At 48.4% G+C, this 23,851-nt stretch overlaps 1 protein-coding gene across 3 annotated transcripts in view; it reads right to left on the bottom strand.

The window, feature by feature from the left end:
- The window catches only part of LOC121297794, a 28,689-nt gene extending 6,767 nt beyond the window's left edge, over positions 1-21,922 (bottom strand). Inside the window, exons 1-4 of one of the 3 annotated variants that reach the window (XM_041224299.1) lie at positions 21,685-21,922; positions 20,660-21,346; positions 10,462-12,437; positions 9,506-9,634 (exon numbers count right to left, since the gene is read on the bottom strand). In XM_041224299.1, coding sequence (XP_041080233.1) covers positions 9,506-9,634; positions 10,462-12,316 — 1,984 coding nt within the window. In that variant the 5' untranslated portion in view covers positions 12,317-12,437; positions 20,660-21,346; positions 21,685-21,922. The remainder of the gene's footprint in view (positions 1-9,505; positions 9,635-10,461; positions 12,438-20,659; positions 21,347-21,684) is intronic. The other 2 variants (XM_041224298.1, XM_041224300.1) reach the window with 2 other exon arrangements.
- Between the last annotated feature and the right edge of the window lie 1,929 nt (positions 21,923-23,851).

Raw genomic sequence — 23,851 nt, 5'->3', positions numbered from 1 at the left:
ACACAGCTGGGGCCCTGACACCTGCTGCCCTGGAAGGAAGAGGCTTTATAGTGTGGTGACGGCTGGATAAACGTTTCCTCATCCCATGTTATAAGACCCACAATGTTAGACCTTGTCAGTAATGTACTTATGTTGATATGCATTTAGTTAAGATACTGTTTAAAAGATTCTATTCCCTGGTAAACCACAGCTAGATTTCATTGAAGAGCATTTTGCAACAGTGGGGAATCACCCTGCATTGCATTCACCACCTCTTGTCAAAACACTTTGTCACCGAATGTACTGAGATTCTTTCAGTATTTCTAAATTTAGCAAAGTTGAGTGTTTGGTGTGTTGTATTCCTCTCTCCAGTCAACGCGGGACAATTGAGTTATTGTCCTGGCTCTTGATTTGTATTCCTCTCTCCAGCCTTTCCCTGTTGGACGGCACAGTCAGACTGTCTACGCTGCAACACTTCAGGAGAGCCAGGAAATCAGACTCTTCTTTCAGAGGTGCCTGGATTCAAACCTGCTGCCAGAGATGCTCCAATACAGCGGGGAGTCCAGAAACACGAAGCGCCCGGCCGCTGATCATGAAAGAGCTGTGCTGTGGTAATGGAGGTGATGGGGAGAGCGGGTCTGAATATCAGTACACTGTACTCCAGCACATAGTTTACCATGATTTGCCACGTTTATTTATTTGTTGAACCTCACCTCTCTGGGCTTTGCAATGCTTGCCTATGCCTCACCATGCTTTCACTGTGCTTTACGAGACTGCTATGCTTTTACGATGGGAAGCTGTTCCCAGGGTTGCTGTGGTCAGGCGCTGACTTACTCTCCATTTGCATGCAGTGGAGGCGGGTTGTCGTTATGCTTTTTTTTATGGCTCTGATTTTGGTCTTTTAGCTGCATCGCTGACATAACTGAAATGAGAGAAACGCCTCCTAATTTATTAGAACCAAACAACGAGACAGTATAACCCCAAGCCTCTTACACACTTCTCATTTTGTAGCGTCAGAAATGTCTCCCTTTATAAAAATAAATAGGAGTTAATTACAGGCTCTGAAAAATCCAGGGATGCAGCACATTTAAACCAGGCCAGCTGTGAGTGACTTTCCACTCGGTGGTTTGAAAGATGTGTGTTTTTATTTAAAACAGTAATTCATAAAACAATTAAAACAAACACAGCGAGCAGCTGGAAGCGATTTTGGAATCTGCAGAGAAGTCGTTCAGAGGCTTCTGAAACTTTTTAGAAAACTTTTTAGAAAATCCCTTTTTAATGAAAAAACTAAAGCTGGCAACCTCAAAGCGTGGCCGAAAATAAGCACCTCTGCAGTTTCATGGTGTTTCAATCTGTCTCAGTAACACGCCAGGAGATGAAAGGCAGGCTTCTTCTGGTTGATGTAAAGGGTCTGTTTTGTGCAGCCTGGTTTATCAATGCTGTTGACCGTGTTCAGTGTTTGCACAGAGAAGCACCTTTGTTTACTGAGCTGTTGTACTGAAGGCTCACACGTACGCACACACACACACTCTCACGCACATGCATTCACTCAAGGGTGGAGTATGAGGCATATTCAGAAATGCCAGTCGAGTGTTGTGATCAGATAGAGGAAGCACACTTAAGTGATCACTGACACACGGCAGCACAGCACACAACGTGAGTTCAACCTGGTTCCGATCCAGTGATATTCTCAGCTCTCAGCATATGCTGAGTGAGTTCATGAGCAGGAAGTGTTGAATGTGTTGGAGATGTTAATGGAGCTTGATGGAGATCACTGAGGCATGATTAGAACACACGCTGAGCTAACAAAGCAAACTACGAGGAGAGAGAGAGAGGGAGCAAGGGAGGAAGAGAAGAGAGAGGGTGCAAGGGAGGAAGAGGAGAGAGAGAGGGGGAGCAAGGGAGGAAGAGAAGAGAGAGGGAGCAAGGGAGGAAGAGGAGAGAGAGGGGGAGCAAGGGAGGAAGAGGAGAGAGAGGGGGAGCAAGGGAGGAAGAGAAGAGAGAGAGAGGGAGCAAGGGAGGAAGAGGAGAGAGAGGGAGCAAGGGAGGAAGAGAAGAGAGAGAGAGGGAGCAAGGGAGGAAGAGGAGAGAGAGAGAGGGAGAGGGAGGAAGGGAGAGAGAGAGAAGAGAGAGAGAGGGAGTAAGGGAGGAAGAGGAGAGAGAGAGGGGGAGCAAGGGAGGAAGAGGAGAGAGAGAGAGGGAGTAAGGGAGGAAGAGGAGAGAGAGAGGGGGAGCAAGGGAGGAAGAGGAGAGAGGGGGGAGCAAGGGAGGAGAGAGAGAGAGAGAGGGAGCAAGGGAGGAAGAGGAGAGAGGGGGAGCAAGGGAGGAAGAGGAGAGAGAGAGAGGGAGTAAGGGAGGAAGAGAGAGAGAGAGGGAGCAAGGGAGGGAGAGGAGAGAGAGGGGAGCAAGGGAGGAAGAGGAGAGAGAGAGGGGGAGCAAGGGAGGAAGAGAGAGAGAGAGAGAGAGGGAGCAAGGGAGGAAGAGGAGAGAGAGGGGGAGCAAGGGAGGAAGAGGAGAGAGAGTAAGGGAGCAAGGGAGGAAGAGGAGAGGAGAGCAAGGGAGGAAGAGGAGAGAGAGAGAGGGAGCAAGGGAGGAAGAGGAGAGAGGGGGAGCAAGGGAGGAAGAGAAGAGAGAGGGAGCAAGGGAGGAAGAGGAGAGAGAGAGGGGGAGCAAGGGAGGAAGAGGAGAGAGGGGGAGCAAGGGAGGAAGAGGAGAGAGAGGGAGCAAGGGAGGAAGAGGAGAGAGAGAGGGGGAGCACGTTCCTCCTTTCTCCGCCTCCTCTCCCCCCTCGTTCCTAGCAAAGGGAGGTTTTCGCCTCGCTCTCCCCCTCGATTTCTCCTCACTCTTCTCTCTCCCTCATCCAGTTAGGGAGAAGAGTAGAGAGAGTCGCTCCCTCCTAGGAGCAAGTTCCCTCTTTGGAGTAGTGATCAAGGAGAGAGTTCTCCCTCAGGGAGGAAGAGGAGATATAGAGTTCCTGGATCATGGATGAAGAGGATAGAGGCTCCGTCTCAGGGAGCAAGAGAGAGTTCCCTCCTTCTCTACTCTCCTCTCTCGTTCCCTCCCTTTCTCCTCTACTCTTCCTGTGTTCCTCTCTCGTCCTCTCCTCTCTCCCTCTCGATAGATGGAGCAATTCCCCCTCTCTCCTCTCTCCCTTCGGTTCTCTCTCCCTCCTTCAAGGGAGGAATAGGAGAGATAGATGTTGATCAAGAGCTTAAGAGGCTAGAGGAGAGAGAGGAGGGAGGAAGAGGAGAGAGAGAGGGGGAGCAAGGGAGGAAGAGGAGAGAGAGGGAGCAAGGGAGGAAGAGGAGAGAGAGAGGGGGAGCAACTGAGGAAGAGGAGAGAGAGAGAGTAAGGGAGGAAGAGTCAAGAGAAAGAGGAGAATCAAGGTAGAGGGAGAGCAAGGGAGACAGACAGCGAGGGAGAGCGAGGGAGACTGAGGGAGACTGGAAATGAGAAGGGGGAAATAATCTTGAAAAAAATACAAACCATTCCAATACTGCCAATGAAACAGACAGGGTGAGAGGGGGAAGAAAGTGGGAAGAGAAGGCAAGACAGAGAAAGATAAAGGGGTAATACAGAGAGAAGCTGTGAGTGTGAGAGCAAATGAAGAGAGAGTGGGAGCGGGAGCTCTGTGGTTTTGTAAAGTCCTGCTTGGCGTGTCACACCCCATTGCTAATGGGGCCTTGTCCTGTTCTACTTCATCTGAATTAAAGCGTGGAGCAGTGAGACTCTCTCACTCACCCACTCACCCACTCACCTACACAAACAGAGCTGTATCAGAGACAGGCTCCTCACCTATGCAGCTCCGATCACCTCCCCAACCTCACACCAACAGAGCTGTATCAGAGACAGGCTCCTCACCTACACAGCTCCGCTCACCTCCCTACACTCACACCAACAGAGCTGTATCAGAGACAGGCTCCTCACCTACACAGCTCCGCTCACCTCCCCACACTCACACCAACAGAGCTGTATCAGAGACAGGCTCCTCACCTACACAGCTCCGCTCACCTCCCCACACTCACACCAACAGAGCTGTATCAGAGACAGGCTCCTCACCTACACAGCTCCGCTCACCTCCCCAACCTCACACCAACAGAGCTGTATCAGAGACAGGCTCCTCACCTACACAGCTCCGCTCACCTCCCCAACCTCACACCAACAGAGCTGTATCAGAGACAGGCTCCTCACCTACACAGCTCCGCTCACCTCCCCAACCTCACACCAACAGAGCTGTATCAGAGAAAGGCTCCTCACCTACGCAGCTCCGATCACCTCCCCAACCTCACACCAACAGCGTTGTATCAGAGACAGGCTCCTCACCTACACAGCTCCGCTCACCTCCCCACCCTCACACCAACAGAGCTGTATCAGAGACAGGCTCCTCACCTACGCAGCTCCGATCACCTCCCCAACCTCACACCAACAGAGCTGTATCAGAGACAGGCTCCTCACCAACACAGCTCCGCTCACCTCCCCAACCTCACACCAACAGAGCTGTATCAGAGACAGGCTCCTCACCTACGCAGCTCCGCTCACCTCCCCAACCTCACACCAACAGAGCTGTATCAGAGACAGGCTCCTCACCAACACAGCTCCGCTCACCTCCCCACACTCACACCAACAGAGCTGTATCAGAGACAGGCTCCTCACCTACACAGCTCCGCTCACCTCCCCAACCTCACACCAACAGAGCTGTATCAGAGACAGGCTCCTCACCTACACAGCTCCGCTCACCTCCCCAACCTCACACCAACAGAGCTGTATCAGAGACAGGCTCCTCACCTACACAGCTCCGCTCACCTCCCCACACTCACACCAACAGAGCTGTATCAGAGACAGGCTCCTCACCTACGCAGCTCCGATCACCTCCCCAACCTCACACCAACAGAGCTGTATCAGAGACAGGCTCCTCACCTACGCAGCTCCGCTCACCTCCCCAACCTCACACCAACAGAGCTGTATCAGAGACAGGCTCCTCACCTACACAGCTCCAATCACCTCCCCACACTCACACCAACAGAGCTGTATCAGAGACAGGCTCCTCACCTACGCAGCTCCGATCACCTCCCCAACCTCACACCAACAGAGCTGTATCAGAGACAGGCTCCTCACCTACGCAGCTCCGCTCACCTCCCCAACCTCACACCAACAGAGCTGTATCAGAGACAGGCTCCTCACCTATGCAGCTCCGATCACCTCCCCAACCTCACACCAACAGAGCTGTATCAGAGACAGGCTCCTCACCTACACAGCTCCGCTCACCTCCCCACACTCACACCAACAGAGCTGTATCAGAGACAGGCTCCTCACCTACACAGCTCCAATCACCTCCCCACACTCACACCAACAGAGCTGTATCAGAGACAGGCTCCTCACCTACACAGCTCCAATCACCTCCCCACACTCACACCAACAGAGCTGTATCAGAGACAGGCTCCTCACCAACACAGCTCCGCTCACCTCCCCAACCTCACACCAACAGAGCTGTATCAGAGACAGGCTCCTCACCTACGCAGCTCCGCTCACCTCCCCAACCTCACACCAACAGACTAACAGCCTGCTAGGGACCCAGGAAAATCCTACTGTTAATACAAACTGAAACAGGGGATCGAACTTCAGAATATTACAGAGCGGGCCTCTGCTGCTTAGTTTTGTGAGATCTGTGAAGATCACAATCAAAGCAGAAGAAGAAGAATGGGATGATTGCAAATCTATCTGAGATCTGAGCAGATTGCAATGGATATTAGAAGGGGAAGGGGTTAAAAAATATTAAACAGATCGAAGCAATCAGTCTGGAAAAAACACGGTGCGACTGCCAAGAGCAGAGCCTTTTACAACTCTGAGGAACAAAATGGGAACTGGCAGGACATAATTAGGGGAGGAAAACTCTGCACTGAAAGCGAAGGGCTTCTGAGAAGGACTTCTACTCGAAATGTTTGTCACTGAACTCACTAAATGTGGCTCCTTCAAATGGTAGCTCCAGAGGAATTTGTCTGAGAAACGAAGCACATGGTCCTCCTGGCTGGCCTGCTTCCGTTCCGCATCTCAGCTCAGACTCCAACCGCGGATCCCGCCCCGTTCCAACCCCCCCAACACCGAGCAGAAAAAGAACCCCACACCCAAAAAAAAAAAAACTGAATCTCAGACTCCCGTCCCGTTCCAAGACGCCGTGGTTGGTTAACTTGTCTATATAAATAAAACCTGGCTGATGATAGAATCCTTAACGCCATATGAAGCCGCTCCCCTTCAGAGAGACTGTGGCCAGAGGCCCTTCCGAAAACATCGTCACGCTTCTCGTGGTGGGATTCCTGACCTCCTCGTCCTCTTGGCTGGGGCAGGGACACTGGGGTTTGAATAGCCAGCGGCTGCCAGTTCAGAACGGCTCATTCAAACCCCTTTCTGTCTCAAAGGGGCTTCAATTCCCCAGTGTACTCCAACCCCAGAAATGAAACACATTGGCCTAGATTCCCAAAACTATTTACTCCAGATTATCATCAGCTCGGTTTTTCCAGAAAGGAAGTGAACCCGACAAAGTTACCTGACAGACAGACAGACAGACAGACAGACAGATAGGACAGGTTGATATGACTATAACCGTTTCAATGTCTTTTATATATTTATGCTGATGTTGACGTGATACAGCCATCTCACATTTTTTTGTATCAAATAGTTTGTATGAGAGGGATGTGCCTTTGCATTATAGCAGAGATTATAGTGTATGTGTACCTATATACATACACACACACACACACACACACTGCTTCATCATTTAGTCTATCAATGGGAAAAGCATTTTCTATGCAGATTAAGTGTAGAAAGCTTTTATAAGGGATATTCTATAAATACACATATGCAAAACCAAAAAGAGGGGGTCTTGTTTGGAGAACCAAGTGTGCAACAGAGATCTCCAGTGACAATTAAATAACTCAGATTACCCCCCACCCCACTCGTCCTCCAATCGCAGCCCTGTACGAACCTGGGCAGGCACCACTAATCTGCTCAGAGCCATCCACTTCCTATAAATAAGGGATTCATCTCTCCTTTATTAAACAGCAGCTAATCAGCTTATTTGAGTTGATTGAAATACTCTAGCGCTGGCAGCAAACCCCAGAGATTCAGACGTGTGAGGTGTCGCTGCAGTACATTCCTTGGGCACCGCCTCAGGAACACACCAGGACTGCCAAAACACTGTCTCAAAAACTCATTGAAGAACATTGTCTTTGGAAAACCGAAACGTCTAGGCTTGTTCCCCTGAGCCGGATTGTCATCAGAACAGAATTGTGCTCATGACGATTTGGAGTCAACAGCTTTGACAATCTTCCTGCCCACTATAAACAAACGTTTGAAAACCGATCTGTGTTACACAGGTGGGGCGTGTGTGTGTGTGCTTGCAAAGATTATCATTTCATTTTCATTGTTTTAGAGAGATGTACAGAAAGGCAGATTTGTTTTTATGTCTAACATCTGGAACACCAGAGTGACTGAAAACAGAAACCGAGACACAAAGAGCATCCACAGCACAAGAAGAACTCCTTGGTTGAGATGACTGCGGTATTACAAAATATTAAAAAGTGACACCGCTTTCTTGACCTTGAAAAAAGACTTCAAGCTCAAACGCTGAATCTGAGTTTTTCTTTCACTCTTTCCAAATGACACAACAAGCACATGAATGAACACGGCTCTACAGTATCTCTGACCGGCTATAACTCAAAGCGTGACTCACTGGATGAAACCCAGATGCATTTCAAACTGCACCGCTTTCCTCCTCATTGTAATAAATACTAAACCAAGCTGTACCCCGGACCTCTGGATGAACTGGAACCAGACACACAGGAGAATGGGAACAGAGTAAACACAGTCCCTCTGATACTGCGAGGCTCCGCACGGTCCCTCGTTATCCACATTCAATTCCATGAAAACATCTGAAGGGAGCTCCTCTATCACACTGCACATACACACACTGTACTGTACCTCTGAAGGGAGCTCCTCTATCACACTGCACACACACACACTGTACTGTACCTCTGAAGGGAGCTCCTCTATCACACTGCACACACACACACTGTACTGCACCTCTGAAGGGAGCTCCTCTATCACACTGCAGCACACACACACTGTACTGCACATCTGAAGGGAGCTCCTCTATCACACTGCAGCACACACACACTGTACTGCACCTCTGAAGGGAGCTCCTCTATCACACTGCAGCACACACACACTGTACTGCACATCTGAAGGGAGCTCCTCTATCACACTGCACACACACACACTGTACTGCACCTCTGAAGGGAGCTCCTCTATCACACTGCACACACACACACTGTACTGCACCTCTGAAGGGAGCTCCTCTATCACACTGCACACACACACACTGTACTGCACCTCTGAAGGGAGCTCCTCTATCACACTGCACACACACACACACTGTACTGTACCTCTGAAGGGAGCTCCTCTATCACACTGCACACACACACACTGTACCGTACCTCTGAAGGGAGCTCCTCTATCACACTGCACACACACACACTGTACTGTACCTCTGAAGGGAGCTCCTCTATCACACTGCACACACACACTGTACTGTACCTCTGAAGGGAGCTCCTCTATCACACTGCACACACACACACTGTACTGCACCTCTGAAGGGAGCTCCTCTATCACACTGCACACACACACACTGTACTGTACCTCTGAAGGGAGCTCCTCTATCACACTGCACACACACACTGTACTGTACCTCTGTGCGTAATTAAAGAGCACATCAAATTCTTTTAGCTGGAGTGTATCAGCATCGAAGACAAGGCATGAGTGACTGCTTCATCTACAACTGTGAGGGAGTGACTTTCAGCTGTAACCACTACACAATCCTTCCCAGTCCCCCAGCTCTAACTACTAGACCACACTGCCCCCTCTCACCCAGTCCCTCAGCTCTAACCACTAGACCACACTGCCCCCTCTCTCCCAGTCCCTCAGCTGTAACCACTAGACCACACTGCCCCCTCTCTCCCAGTCTCTCAGCTCTAACCACTAGACCACACTGCCTCCCTCCATCTCTCCCAGTCCCTCAGCTCTAACCTCTAGACCACACTGCCTCCCTCCATCCCTCCCAGTCCCTCAGCTCTAACCACTAGACCACACTGCCCCCTCTCTCCCAGTCCCTCAGCTCTAACCACTAGACCACACTGACTTACCTTTGTAAATGCAGTGATCTCAGTGGTTAAGAATTTCTTTCTAAAAACCACCCAGAAAAATACTAATTCCTTTCTGAGACTCACTACCTGGAAACTCAATGAACGAACACAGGAACTGAGGATCACATTCTCCTCTGTCTCTCCAGCTGTGTCCCTCCATCTGGTCCCTATTCATTTGTATATTTGTGCTTTTCTGAAATGTTGGATTCCCTCCCTGCCAGCCGACACTTGATTTTCCACAGAGGTCCAGTAACCCCCCTCCCCTCCTCCTTGCAATGAATATGCACAGCTGGTCTTTATAGGGACCGGCTCACCAGGTGTGTGTCCCTTACCTGTTCTCGACTGGTGATTGGCTGTCGATAGCTCGGCCCCTCCCACGGGAATTACCCCCATCGGGGTCTGGGGTGATGCTGATGATGTCACATTGTCATCACTGGTTGCCCCCTGTGTCTTTGTAAGACCTAGAACACAGTAAAGGAAAACGCTTTCTAAACGCATTCACTAGAGAGAGAGAGAGAGAGAGAGAGAGAGAGAGAGAGAGAGAGAGAGAGAGAGAGAGAGAGAGAGAGAGAGATTGAAAGAAAGAACACACACAGGAAAAGAAATACAGGGAAAAAAGAGGAAAGAACGGAATATGAACCAATGAATGCCAAGAAAGAGATGAGAGAATGACACAGAGAATAAAAGCAAGAACGCAAAATAAAGAACTAAAGAAATAGTGACCAATACCTATTGAGAGAAAAAATATACAACCAATATCTATTGAGAGAAAAAATATATAACCAATATTTATTGAGAGAAAAAATATATAACCAATATTTATTGAGAGAAAAAATATATAACCAATATCTATTGAGAGAAAAAATACACAACCAATATCTATTGAGAGAAAAAATATACAACCAATATCTACTGAGTGAAAAAATACACAACCAATATCTATTGAGAGAAAAAATATACAACCAATATCTATTGAGAGAAAAAATATACAACCAATATCTATTGAGAGAAAAAATATATAACCAATATTTATTAAGAGAAAAAATATATAACCAATATCTATTGAGAGAAAAAATACACAACCAATATCTATTGAGAGAAAAAATACACAACCAATATCTATTGAGAGAAAAAATACACAACCAATATCTTTGAGAGAAAAAATATATAACCAATATCTATTGAGAGAAAAAATATATAACCAATATCTATTGAGAGAAAAAATACACAACCAATATCTATTGAGAGAGAAAGCAGGAAATACAGCAGAAAAAAGCCCTGCCCTCACCTTTCTCTGCCCTCTTCGCTGTGGAGAGGGGGGTGAGGGGAGGCTGGCTAGGCGCTCTCGTCTGCTTCATAGGTTCGAGCACAGCAGTGGAGGAGGTGGCGGGGGAGAGGGTAGAGGTCATCTCAGTCCTGCCGGTCAGCAGTAAGGAGGGGGTGGTGGCCTGAGCCTGCACTATCAAGGTAGCCCTATAGGTGGGGGTGTTACCCTCTGCGTACCTCACTGTTCCCGTGGTCATGGGATGCTCGGGGGAAGATGAAGAGGTGGTTGAAAGAGCCTGGGGATTTGGGGGTTTGGTTTGAACTGTGTTTTGGGGTGTCTGGTTGCCATCGGGGGCAGGAGTTCCCACAGTTTCCCTATCTGTTCTGGTGGACAGGAAGTGGTCAGCATCATTGTTGCTGTTGTTTGTATTGGCCATTGTGACCTCATCAGCCGTGCTTGTGACATCACCCCCCTGAGGGTTCCTCAGCAGAACCAGGGATTGCGTGGTCTGATAGGAGGCAAGGTAGCGTCCTGAATCTGGAAAGGTGACACGCTCCTGTTTTGGGGTGTGGGGGACCAGAAGGAGGTCGCTGGGGGGTGATGCCGGGGTACCTGCAGGGGGTTTGGAGGATGAGTTTGGAAAGGGGTCTTCTCTTGGGTAGCTGCTGCTGAAGGTAGAAGGACTATCTGAAGAGGCAAGAGTGACTCTGTTACCATCTGTCACCCCCAGATTCGCCCCAGACAGAGAGGGGGCTTGTGTTTCTGCGGGGGCTGGCAGGGTCCCAGTTTGGGGTGTCACGGCTGTTTTGGGGGTGTCAGTGCCCGACTCGAATGCCAAACCAGCCCCTGGCCACCCCTGGGGTGTGGTCCTAGCAGAAGCAGCATCAAGGTTCATTTGGAACGCTGTGGTGAGGGTGGGTGGAGTGGGAGACGATGGCGGCACCACCATGGTTACTGGTTTCCGGTACTGGGGACCCTCCAGTGGGTCCAGTGTCTCCAGTTTGACGCGGAGGGAGTCAGAGCTGAGGGTGGTCATGGCTTTAGGAGCCACACTATTATTCCCCGTTTCGCTAGTGCTTTCCTTATCCTCTCCGAACTTTCCTGCATCCATCTCAGTTTCCTTACTGGAAATGGGAGATGCGGGAAGCTGGGTAAAGCCATCCTTGTGGGGACTGAGAGTTGTGAAAGCTGTCCTGGAATCCGCTTTTCTCATCAGTGGAGATCCCGCTGCTGTCACTGCTGTAGTTTTGTCCATTGGGGGCAGCAGAGTACCCTTTTCAGTCCCTGCCCCAGCAGACACCCCAGTTGGCTCAGGAGCAGCCATGACAGGGGCTGTTAGCTGCTCTTCAGCGGGCTCTATGGCAGGGGCTGTCAGCTGCTCTTCAGCGGGCTCTATGGCAGGGGCTGTCAGCTGCTCTTCAGCGGGCTCTATGGCAGGGGCTGTCAGCTGCTCTTCAGTGGGCTCTATGGCAGGGGCTGGTAGCTGCTCTTCAACGGGCTCTATGGCAGGGGCTGTTAGCTGCTCTTCAGCGGGCTCTATGGCAGCTCCTTCCCTGTCACCACTAGCGACTATGGAGTTGTCCACTGTAACGCTGGGGTCTATACTGGACACCACCAAGGGAAGTTCTGGTAACATCTCCTCTACCGGACCTTCATTCCAACCGGGTACGGGAAAGGTGGGCGGGCCTGGCTGCTGCCCTGAGTTCAGATTGGCCGAGTCAGAATTCTGAGGGGCGGAGGAGTAGTTTCTGAGATCGGAAGGCGAGAGGAGGTTGTGGTCAAAGTTCAACAAGGGAGTGGTTTGTACAGGGGAGGCTGCGGGTGATTGGTGGATAATGGCGGCGAACAGGACTAGCAGAATGGCCCCGGCAGCCATTGTGAGACTTTAGGAACACGAGGAAAATGAAACGTTAAAAAACGACTGCGATCCTGTCGTGCTCCACACAAGGGCGCTGTCTCACACTGGCACAGCTCAGGCCCGTCCAGGCAGACTCCTGCTAAAACAAAGACAGAGGTAACATTAATAACAAACACACATGATCTCATCCAAACACCAGTCTTAAATCCAGAGAACCAGAGAGAATCAGCCATATCTTCAAAACAGCCAAACTACAATTCTACAGTAAAAAGTGGAAAGAAGCTAAGTCAAGGTTACATGTAGCATTGTGTGAGGAGAGGAGGGTAAACTCTCTAGAACCTCGCACGCAGGCGAGCCTGGCTAGCGTGCACGATGGTTCAGTCGCTCGCTTGCGGTGTGCGGGGTCACTGGCTCACGACCAGCCCTGTTACAAACGTACTGAAACAAAATATATAAAAGGGCATTTATTTCCCTACTTTGCGTGCTTCCTCCTTTCTCTTAAAGGAACAATAACTTGGCTCCTTCCTGCAGCTGGGTTTGTTGCTTAGATTTCTGTAGCATTTGTATCCCTTGCTGTATCCCTTGCTCCTCCTCCTCTCTCTCAGGGTGACCCGAGTCAGCTGCACGCCCTCCTCTCTCAGCGCATCTCAATCACATGCACTGCACTGCCCTGCCTCTGTGTCTCAAAGCAGCGACACGTGTTTGTAAAGCAGTGCTGCAGCTTCATGCACAGGCAGGGTACAGCGCGGGACTTTATTCCTGCTTATTTCATTTATTTTCTTCTCTTATCCTTTCTGACCTACATGACTAACCAGCCACTCGTACTCACACCTCTGCAGGCTTACTGTCCCGTTCGGGGATGATTAGCACACACCCACGCCATCCCCCTAATGTGACCATGATGAGACCACTCACACTTTATCAGTCATGAGCAAAATAGTGTCTGTATCTCAAACCATTGCAAAATAGTGCCTGTATCTCAAACCATTGCACAATAGTGTCTGTACCTCAAACCATCCCCACGTTTGAAGGCATTGAAATGAGGTTTATTTTAGTGTTCACAGTTAGTGAGTGTTTAATTGCTATTATAGTTAACCATTGTCAAAGATTTGCATGTCAGGTACAGGGGTCAGCTGTCGTGTTTTATACAGTAGGGTGTGTGCAGTGTCAGGGGATGTATTCAATATTTTCAACACATACAGCAATGCTGTGCACGCGCACGTCTCTTTCACATTAATAGTGCAGCGCATCACAAACCAGCACTATCGCTGGTATAGTGCAGTGAGGAAGGCACTTGCTGAATCGGATGTCTCCTTGCCTTCGTTCTGACTGAGTTCTGTAAATACAACATACCAACAATGTTTCTAGACTCTGAGAGCAATTGTCATACCAAGATTCCCTGCAAGCATTTAATTAGAGTAATGTCAAGTGGCCTGTTTCTACAGCTGCCCTCCAGGACACTCGTGTAAAAGAGTCCCATGACTCAGAGAGGATAAAAATAAACTTGAACTACTCCTTCATAACCCAATCCATAAACACACAGACACCCCGTCCCGTTCCTGCCACACTGCAGAACAGGATCCCGTTCATCATATAGGAATGAATTCATAACCCAATCCATAAACACACAGACACCCCGTCCCGTTCCTGCCACACTGCAGAACAGGATCCCGTTCATCATATAGGAATGAATTCATAACCCAATCCATAAACACACAGACACCCCGTCCCGTTCCTGCCACACTGCAGAACAGGATCCCGTTCATCATATAGGAATGAATTCATAACCCAATCCATAAACACACAGACACCCCGTCCCGTTCCTGCCACACTGCAGAACAGGATCCCGTTCATCATATAGGAATGAATTCATAACCCAATCCATAAACACACAGACACCCCGTCCCGTTCCTGCCACACTGCAGAACAGGATCCCGTTCATCATACAGGAATGAATTCATAACCCAATCCATAAACACACAGACACCCCGTCCCGTTCCTGCCACACTGCAGAACAGGATCCCGTTCATCATATAGGAATGAATTCATAACCCAATCCATAAACACACAGACACCCCGTCCCGTTCCTGCCACAATGCAGAACAGGATCCCGTTCATCATATAGGAATGAATTCATAACCCAATCCATAAACACACAGACACCCCGTCCCGTTCCTGCCACAATGCAGAACAGGATCCCGTTCATCATATAGGAATGAATTCATAACCCAATCCATAAACACACAGACACCCCGTCCCGTTCCTGCCACACTACAGAACAGGATCCCGTTCATCATATAGGAATGAATTCATAACCCAATCCATAAACACACAGACACCCCGTCCCGTTCCTGCCACACTGCAGAACAGGATCCCGTTCATCATATAGGAATGAATTCATAACCCAATCCATAAACACAAAGACACCCCGTCCCGTTCCTGCCACAATGCAGAACAGGATCCCGTTCATCATATAGGAATGAATTCATAACCCAATCCATAAACACAAAGACACCCCGTCCCGTTCCTGCCACAATGCAGAACAGGATCCCGTTCATCATATAGGAATGAATTCATAACCCAATCCATAAACACACAGACACCCCGTCCCGTTCCTGCCACACTGCAGAACAGGATCCCGTTCATCATACAGGAATGAATTCATAACCCAATCCATAAACACACAGACACCCCGTCCCGTTCCTGCCACAATGCAGAACAGGATCCCGTTCATCATATAGGAATGAATTCATAACCCAATCCATAAACACACAGACACCCCGTCCCGTTCCTGCCACACTGCAGAACAGGATCCCGTTCATCATATAGGAATGAATTCATAACCCAATCCATAAACACACAGACACCCCGTCCCGTTCCTGCCACACTGCAGAACAGGATCCCGTTCATCATATAGGAATGAATTCATAACCCAATCCATAAACACACAGACACCCCGTCCTGTTCCTGCCACACTGCAGAACAGGATCCCGTTCATCATATAGGAATGAATTCATAACCCAATCCATAAACACACAGACACCCCGTCCCGTTCCTGCCACACTGCAGAACAGGATCCCGTTCATCATATAGGAATGAATTCATAACCCAATCCATAAACACACAGACACCCCGTCCCGTTCCTGCCACAATGCAGAACAGGATCCCGTTCATCATACAGGAATGAATTCATAACCCAATCCATAAACACAAAGACACCCCGTCCCGTTCCTGCCACACTGCAGAACAGGATCCCGTTCATCATATAGGAATGAATTCATAACCCAATCCATAAACACAAAGACACCCCGTCCCGTTCCTGCCACACTGCAGAACAGGATCCCGTTCATCATATAGGAATGAATTCATAACCCAATCCATAAACACACAGACACCCCGTCCCGTTCCTGCCACACTGCAGAACAGGATCCCGTTCATCATATGGCATGTAAACGGTTTAATAGAATCACTGGTGACTGCGCTATAAGTACCGTTCATATACATTCTATATGAAATCTGCGACCGAGAGAGTCATCTGCTATCATCATCACAGCAGCAGCAGAGGCACTGAGCCCAGCTCTGCATCACATTGCTGTCATCATCACAGCAGCAGCAGCAGCACTGAGCCCAGCTCTGCATCACATTGCTGTCATCATCATAGCAGCAGCAGCAGCACTGAGCCCAGCTCTGCATCACATTGCTGTCATCATCATAGCAGCAGCAGCACTGAGCCCAGCTCTGCATCACATTGCTGTCATCATCACAGCAGCAGCAGCACTGAGCCCAGCTCTGCATCACATTGCTGTCATCATCATAGCAGCAGCAGCACTGAGCCCAGCTCTGCATCACATTGCTGTCATCATCACAGCAGCAGCAGCACTGAGCCCAGCTCTGCATCACATTGCTGTCATCATCACAGCAGCAGCAGCAGCTTCACCATCCCCCTCTCTGTGCTCCTCTCGCGAGCCTGCCTCGGATGCAGCACGACGAGTCGAGAGCAGAGCAGCCGATTCTATCAGCCAGCCCCTGCGGAGAATGCCAGGCTCTCCTCTTATAAAAGCGTACTGTGGGATCCGGTGGTTGAAGCACGGTATATGTAAAGCATGGTATATCTCATGCATGGATGGTTAACCGTTGAAGCATCTGGTAAACAGGCAGTCGCCCTTATAAAAGTTAACCGGGGTCATGGTGCAGTTTCTCCCATTCTTCCCATGGTTATACCGTTCCTTTCACCCTGCTTTGACGTGCTTTATTTTTAATATGCTTTCCCATACCTCTCTGGGCTTTGCGATGCTTCCCTATGCTTTACTATACATCTCTGGGCTTTGCGATGCTTCCCTATACCTCTCTGGGCTTTACAATGCTTGCCTGTGCTTTACCACATGTCTCTGTGCTTCGCAATGCTTTACCAGACCTCTCTGTGCTTTATTATACGTTGCTTTTGCTGTGGGGAACATTATACTGGCTCTTCTTTGACCTACATCTCTGAAGTTTTATATTCCTTCTCTTGTTTCCTAAAAGTAAAACAGTGTTCCAGCATCGTAAACGCGGATATGAAGTACAGTAATAATCTGAATTGCATCTTGTTCAAAATATCCCATGGAAATAAAATGAAGTCATCCCGGAATATCCCATGAAAATAAAATGAAGTCATCCCGGTTTTAATCCAAGTTGTATTTCAACTTGTTGTGCCAGAAACTCAATAAACTCCAGGGCTTCATGCCTGCATAGACCCGAAGAACCAAGACACTCGCAAAACTACAAATCAGTGCTATAAACATGTCAGGGGCACTGGTATAGAAGTGGATCCTTTAAATAAAACCTATGACTGGGTGCAGCAGCAGCAGGGCTAGTGTGAGTTTCTAACCCTGCTCAAACTCCTGGCTCCTGATCATTTCAACAACAGACTTCACTGAGGGGAGTTCTGAACCCCAGGACTGGGGGCAGGGCTGGTTCCAGTTTCAGAAGGAGTTCTGAACCACAGGACTGGTTCCAGTTTCAGGAGGAATTCTGAACCCCAGGACTGGTTCCAGTTTCAGGAGGAGTTCTGAACCCCAGGACTGGTTCCAGTTTCAGGAGGAGTTCTGAATCCCAGGACTGGGAGCAGAGCTGGTTCCAGTTTCAAGCCCTGTGCCTCAGTGCATGATGTAAAGATTTAGGTCATGTAGCCAGAGGGTGTTGCTGTAACGGCTCACACCTGGAGTGTGGATATCCCTGTGGATTGTCACGCAGCAGTGAGTCAGTGTGAGCAGGGTGAACACACCTCCTCTCTTCCTGTCTCGCTCCATTAATTAAGTTAACACTGACACTCACAACCAGAGTATGATATGCTATCCAACCCTATCCCAATGGTCTGATAGCAAGCTGGGGCCGTTCCTACAACCTCAGTCTTGAACCTGGTAATCCCAAAGGTGCGCACAGACACTTAGTAAAAAGAACATTTAGGTTTTTTTTAGCTCCCTGGTCAAATTAACAAAAGGGTTGAGCAGAATTTTAAGTAAAATGCTTGGGAAATTACCACGGTGAACATTCCAGCTCTAAGTGTGTAATATTAATGCTGCCAGAGGCTGTATCTTGGCTCTAATCAGGCAGCAATACAGGCACTGGACTCTGCATTGTCCTGCCCAGATGCACAATCTAATCAGAGCAATAACTCAAAGGGGGCTGACAGCTGGGACTCTACAGGCATGGAGGATTCTGATCAGAATGTGAATCCAAACGCATCTCAACACTGGAGACGCTGAGGAACACTTGTGTTGGAAAGGTTTGTCATTCCATGTTTCTAGATGAAAATGATTACAATTCAGCACTGGAGGAGAAATGAAACTCCGGAGCTCTCCGGAAAGACTGTTAACATCACGGACAGTTAAAAGGGAAATACTATAGATGGAAATTGCATTCGAAGCCCCTTACCCTCTCACTCTGATCACAGACAGTCGAGGTTGAGCGTGAGGGATGGGGGGAGATATTCTGTAATCCAATCTGGTCCAAGCATCCTGTGGGTTAGTTCAGCTGTTGCTGAGACTGGGGGGGGGTCGGGGGGGGTCTGAATTATTTTCGTGGGAGGAGGAGCAGATTTTTAATCCCTAACACACCCCTCTATAATTAAACAGCAGCGTGCTCACTCATGTCAGTTGGAAAAGTCGTGTTTCATATCACAGGGACTCAGACAAATGACGCATGACATACCATCTCTAAGGGAGTCTGTTCACTATCAACTCCAGAGGTTTCGAGTCTCGAGGAATCTCTCCTTCCTAACGCAGCGACGCCCAATTTCACTTTTCTCGGGGAGCTAATTCCGCTTGTTTACGAGATCCGAGCGAACAGGGGGGTGAGGGCTGGTCCGATTATTCTTTTCTACATCATTTTGAAATCAATCTTGCATTTGCTCAACCCAACGACAGGATCTGTTTTACCTGAGGAAAGCCATTCTCAGAATTCAGCCGTTTATTTTCAGTTCCAGTTTCCCTTTTTGCACTGGGCTGGCGTGAGGGTCCCTGAGTCAGCGCCCACCACAGATTACAGCATGACTAGCATCAGATATCCTCCAAAATGAACCTTCCAGACACAAAAGCGTTCAAGCAAGCGACTAACGACCCTTCAGAGACCTGACGTGCAACTGAGAGACCCAAACAGCCAGGATCGATTCCACAGCAAGCCTTTGAACAAGAGTTGCTGGTAGCCTGCTGGCTGGCTGTCTGTCTGCGAAATGTTATATCACTGTACAGCGATTACCATGCAGTGACTGAGGCATTAGTTAATCTAATCTGACCATCTGACCATCTTAGTCAGGGCTCGTTATTAAGGTAATGACTGGGGAAGAACATCTGAGAACTCAGTGCTGTGCTGGGGATCTGAGAGCAGCTAATTCAATACAGTCTAGTGTAGAGAACTCAGTGCTGTACTGGGGATCTGAGAGCAGCTAATTCAATACAGTCTAGTGTAGAGAACTCAGTGCTGTACTGGGGATCTGAGAGCAGCTAATTCAATACAGTCTAGTGTAGAGAACTCAGTGCTGTACTGGGGATCTGAGAGCAGCTAATTCAATACAGTCTAGTGTAGAGAACTCAGTGCTGTACTGGGGATCTGAGAGCAGCTAATTCAATACAGTCTAGTGTAGAGAACTCAGTGCTGTACTGGGGATCTGAGAGCAGCTAATTCAATACAGTCTAGTGTAGAGAACTCAGTGCTGTACTGGGGATCTGAGAGCAGCTAATTCAATACAGTCTAGTGTAGAGAACTCAGTGCTGTACTGGGGATCTGAGAGCCAGCTAATTCAATACAGTCTAGTATAGAGAACTCAGTGCTGTACTGGGGATCTGAGAGACAGCTAATTCAATACAGTCTAGTGTAGAGAACTCAGTGCTGTACTGGGGATCTGAGAGCAGCTAATTCAATACAGTCTAGTATAGAGAACTCAGTGCTGTACTGGGGATCTGAGAGCAGCTAATTCAATACAGTCTAGTGTAGAGAACTCAGTGCTGTACTGGGGATCTGAGAGCAGCTAATTCAATACAGTCTAGTGTAGAGAACTCAGTGCTGTACTGGGGATCTGAGAGCAGCTAATTCAATACAGTCTAGTGTAGAGAACTCAGTGCTGTACTGGGGATCTGAGAGCAGCTAATTCAATACAGTCTAGTATAGAGAACTCAGCGCTGTACTGGGGATCTGAGAGCAGCTAATTCAATACAGTCTAGTATAGAGAACTCAGTGCTGTACTGGGGATCTGAGAGCAGCTAATTCAATACAGTCTAGTTTAGAGAACTCAGTGCTGTACTGGGGATCTGAGAGCAGCTAATTCAATACAGTCTAGTATAGAGAACTCAGTGCTGTACTGGGGATCTGAGAGCAGCTAATTCAATACAGTCTAGTGTAGAGAACTCAGTGCTGTACAGGGGATCTGAGAGCCAGCTAATTCAATACAGTCTAGTATAGAGAACTCAGTGCTGTACTGGGGATCTGAGAGCAGCTAATTCAATACAGTCTAGTGTAGAGAACTCAGTGCTGTACTGGGGATCTGAGAGCCAGCTAATTCAATACAATCTAGTATAGAGAACTCAGTGCTGTACTGGGGATCTGAGAGACAGCTAATTCAATACAGTCTAGTATAGAGAACTCAGTGCTGTACTGGGGATCTGAGAGCAGCTAATTCAATACAGTCTAGTGTAGAGAACTCAGTGCTGTACTGGGGATCTGAGAGCCAGCTAATTCAATACTATATACTGCACAGTATAGAGAACTGGAAGACTCCACAGGTTAAAATATAGGATTCTAGAAACAGGTAGAGTTAAGGTTTTTCTTGCACATTCTTCTCTGTGTACAGCACAGTATAATACAGCAAAGAATTAACTGAGCTCTTACCGTTACTGGTGCTGTCTGTCTGTCTGTCTGTCTGTCCGGGAGCGATCCTTTCTGTATTCTCACGCCTGTGTGAGCGCTCACTGGTCACTGACCAGTACAGACACTTTCCAGTTAAGCTCTGGGTGTCAGGAGCCTCTAAGACCTCAGCTGTGTGTTTGCACTGGTCAGGTGGGCAGCACAGGGGTCAGGAGGGGTCAGTTGTGAGTCAATTAGAAAGTGAAGGACTCCTGGATTTTACCGTAATCACAGCATCCAAACCAGCTGTTAGAAAGCTGAACTCTGTCAGTTCCAGACCAGTTATCGCTGAATGATTTCCTCCTCCAGCTCTGCTAAACCAGTAGCTTTCCAAGTCCTCCCACACTGGTCTCCCAGTTTGGCTGCCGGCCATCAGTCTCTAGTATAATCTGGAGTCTGTTGAAAAGCTCTGTAGACCTCAGCACGCAGAGTGAAGAGTTTGGAATGAGGTCAGACAGCAGCAGGACTGCGCTGGTTGTCCGGTGCTTCTTGGGTTCAGTGTGACAGTCTTCCTCGTGAGCACATCTGGCACTAAGGGAGAGCTGAACACCGCTGCTCAGCTCCACTCTGCAGGAATCCAGCTCCACTCTGCAGGAATCCAGCTCCACTCTGCAGGAATCCAGCTCCACTCGTCAGCTTTTAGTTGTTTTTCCACTTCGCAGCAAAATGAGCCTGAATTTAAAAAAAATGTTCCACATTAAAAAAAAAAAAAAATCTCTCTCTCTCTCTATATATAGTAATTTATAGAAAACTACATCCTGAGAGACTTCAGAAGTACCTGTGGATATCTACAGCAGGCTGCCATTGAGCGATCACTGTTCTCTCTGTCTCTCTCTCTCTATATTGCTGTGTTTATACATATATATACATATATAGATGTCTATATGTCAACTCTCTCACTGTTGTTTCTCTCCCATTCATCTCCTTGTATCCCTTGTTCTTCCCATTCGTGTGTTGTCCTGATTCCTCCACCACAGCCCCGGACCCTGCCTCTGCTCTCCTGTACCTACCTGCTGAACTTGAGGCTGTAGATCCCTGGTATCCTGCAACTGCTTCTCTCCTGTGTGCCTCTCGAGTGAGCGTAGTAGAATAAGCGAGCAATCACTGGAACAGAAATACAGTCTGCCTGCTCTCTCCCTCTCTCATACACACTCACTCGCCCATTCAAATGAGCTGCTAGACCACACCCCTCTCCAGGATCCCTGTCTCCTATTGGCTGCTCCGGCAGGGCAGTCTCACATGCGGTGCAACATGTTTGCTCCAAGGCTCCAGTGCTCTGCTCTGCACTGTGCAGTGCTGGTCTGCTTCTCATCAAAGTGCTGTAGAGATTACACAACACCTCTCCTCTGCTTGACGTAATTTACCTCAGCCTCCCCCTCACCACTTCTTATTAGGAGGGTAATTACAATACTTTAGTTCACAGCAGTGTTAATAGCACTGCAAAGTGTAGGGAAGTAGATGGCATGGTGTGGTATGGTACAGCTGAGACAGGCATTGTGCTCCAGTACTGCGCTTTAATACACTTTGCGTTGCTTTTAACAATACTGTATCAGTCAGACGTGCCGGAAAAACGAACCCGAGACACAAGACCTTCCTTCTGGCATAATGAATGAAATCAACTGTCTCTAAACAAGTCCACAGTCCAGTTCCACACCTACACACTGCCAGTGCAATGCTGCAACACTGACAGGATGTTTACCGAGCTAATTCTAGGAACCTGCCTCAAGCTGTTGTTTCCATGCAAGTGCGTGTGCTGGCCTGTGTGGGGTGGCAGAATTGGTAAAGATCATTCTGAGATTGTCTTGGCATTGTCAAGCACAGAGGAGCATGAGTTAAAGATCTGTGTGCATAAGAACATTACAATAAACACAGCAATCAAAATTTGTGTTTCAGGTTTATGACTGTCACCCCTCTGGGGGAGAGTTGTGAGAGGGTGTAATTATCAATAGCATGTGTGTGTGATCTCAATTGATCGCTGTCAGATAACAGACCCCTCTGGACACACTGGCAGATCTGAACAGCTGGCTGACAACTCAGCACATGCCACGGTGTCTGTCCTCACATTAAAATGACTAGAATTAGCAAGCACCCCGCAAACTGGACTGAGACGTCATTGCGGCCTACGGCAAAACTTATCAGAGCCTTTTCATTTTCATGTTTTTTAGATTTTTTTTTTAAATGAGAAAAACAGCAGCCAAATGTTAATTGCACTTGATAATTAAAAATAAAAAAGGGACTATGATGTGAAAACTAAAACAATTATGTAAAAATTGCAGAGGTGTGTTTCTGTGTGTCTGGGTTCGTCTCTAAGTGTTTCTGTGTGCCTGGGTTCGTCTCTAAGTGTTTTCGTCTGTCTGGGTTCGTCTCTAAGTGTTTCTGTGTGCCTGGGTTCGTCTCTAAGTGTTTCTGTGTGCCTGGGTTCGTCTCTAAGTGTTTTCGTCTGTCTGGGTTCGTCTCTAAGTGTTTGCGTCTGTCTGGGTTCGTCTCTAAGTGTTTCTGTGTGCCTGGGTTCGTCTCTAAGTGTTTCTGTCTGTCTGGGTTCGTCTCTAAGTGTTTCTGTCTGTCTGGGTTCGTCTCTAAGTGTTTTCGTCTGTCTGGGTTCGTCTCTAAGTGTTTCTGTGTGCCTGGGTTCGTCTCTAAGTGTTTATGTGTGCCTGGGTTCGTCTCTAAGTGTTTTCGTCTGTCTGGGTTCGTCTCTAAGTGTTTTCGTCTGTCTGGGTTCGTCTCTAAGTGTTTCTGTGTGCCTGGGTTCGTCTCTAAGTGTTTTCGTCTGTCTGGGTTCGTCTCTAAGTGTTTCTGTGTGTCTGGGTTCGTCTCTAAGTGTTTCTGTGTGTCTGGGTTCGTCTCTAAGTGTTTCTGTCTGTCTGGGTTCGTCTCTAAGTGTTTTCGTCTGTCTGGGTTCGTCTCTAAGTGTTTCTGTGTGCCTGGGTTCGTCTCTAAGTGTTTCTGTGTGTCTGGGTTCGTCTCTAAGTGTTTCTGTGTGCCTGGGTTCGTCTCTAAGTGTTTCTGTGTGCCTGGGTTCGTCTCTAAGTGTTTTCGTCTGTCTGGGTTCGTCTCTAAGTGTTTTCGTCTGTCTGGGTTCGTCTCTAAGTGTTTCTGTGTGCCTGAGTTCGTCTCTAAGTGTTTTCGTCTGTCTGGGTTCGTCTCTAAGTGTTTCTGTCTGCCTGGGTTCGTCTC

The sequence above is a fragment of the Polyodon spathula genome, chromosome 23 (assembly GCF_017654505.1).
Source record: "Polyodon spathula isolate WHYD16114869_AA chromosome 23, ASM1765450v1, whole genome shotgun sequence".
Lineage (NCBI taxonomy): Eukaryota > Metazoa > Chordata > Actinopteri > Acipenseriformes > Polyodontidae > Polyodon > Polyodon spathula.
This window is presented reverse-complemented; position numbering and strand designations above follow the sequence as displayed.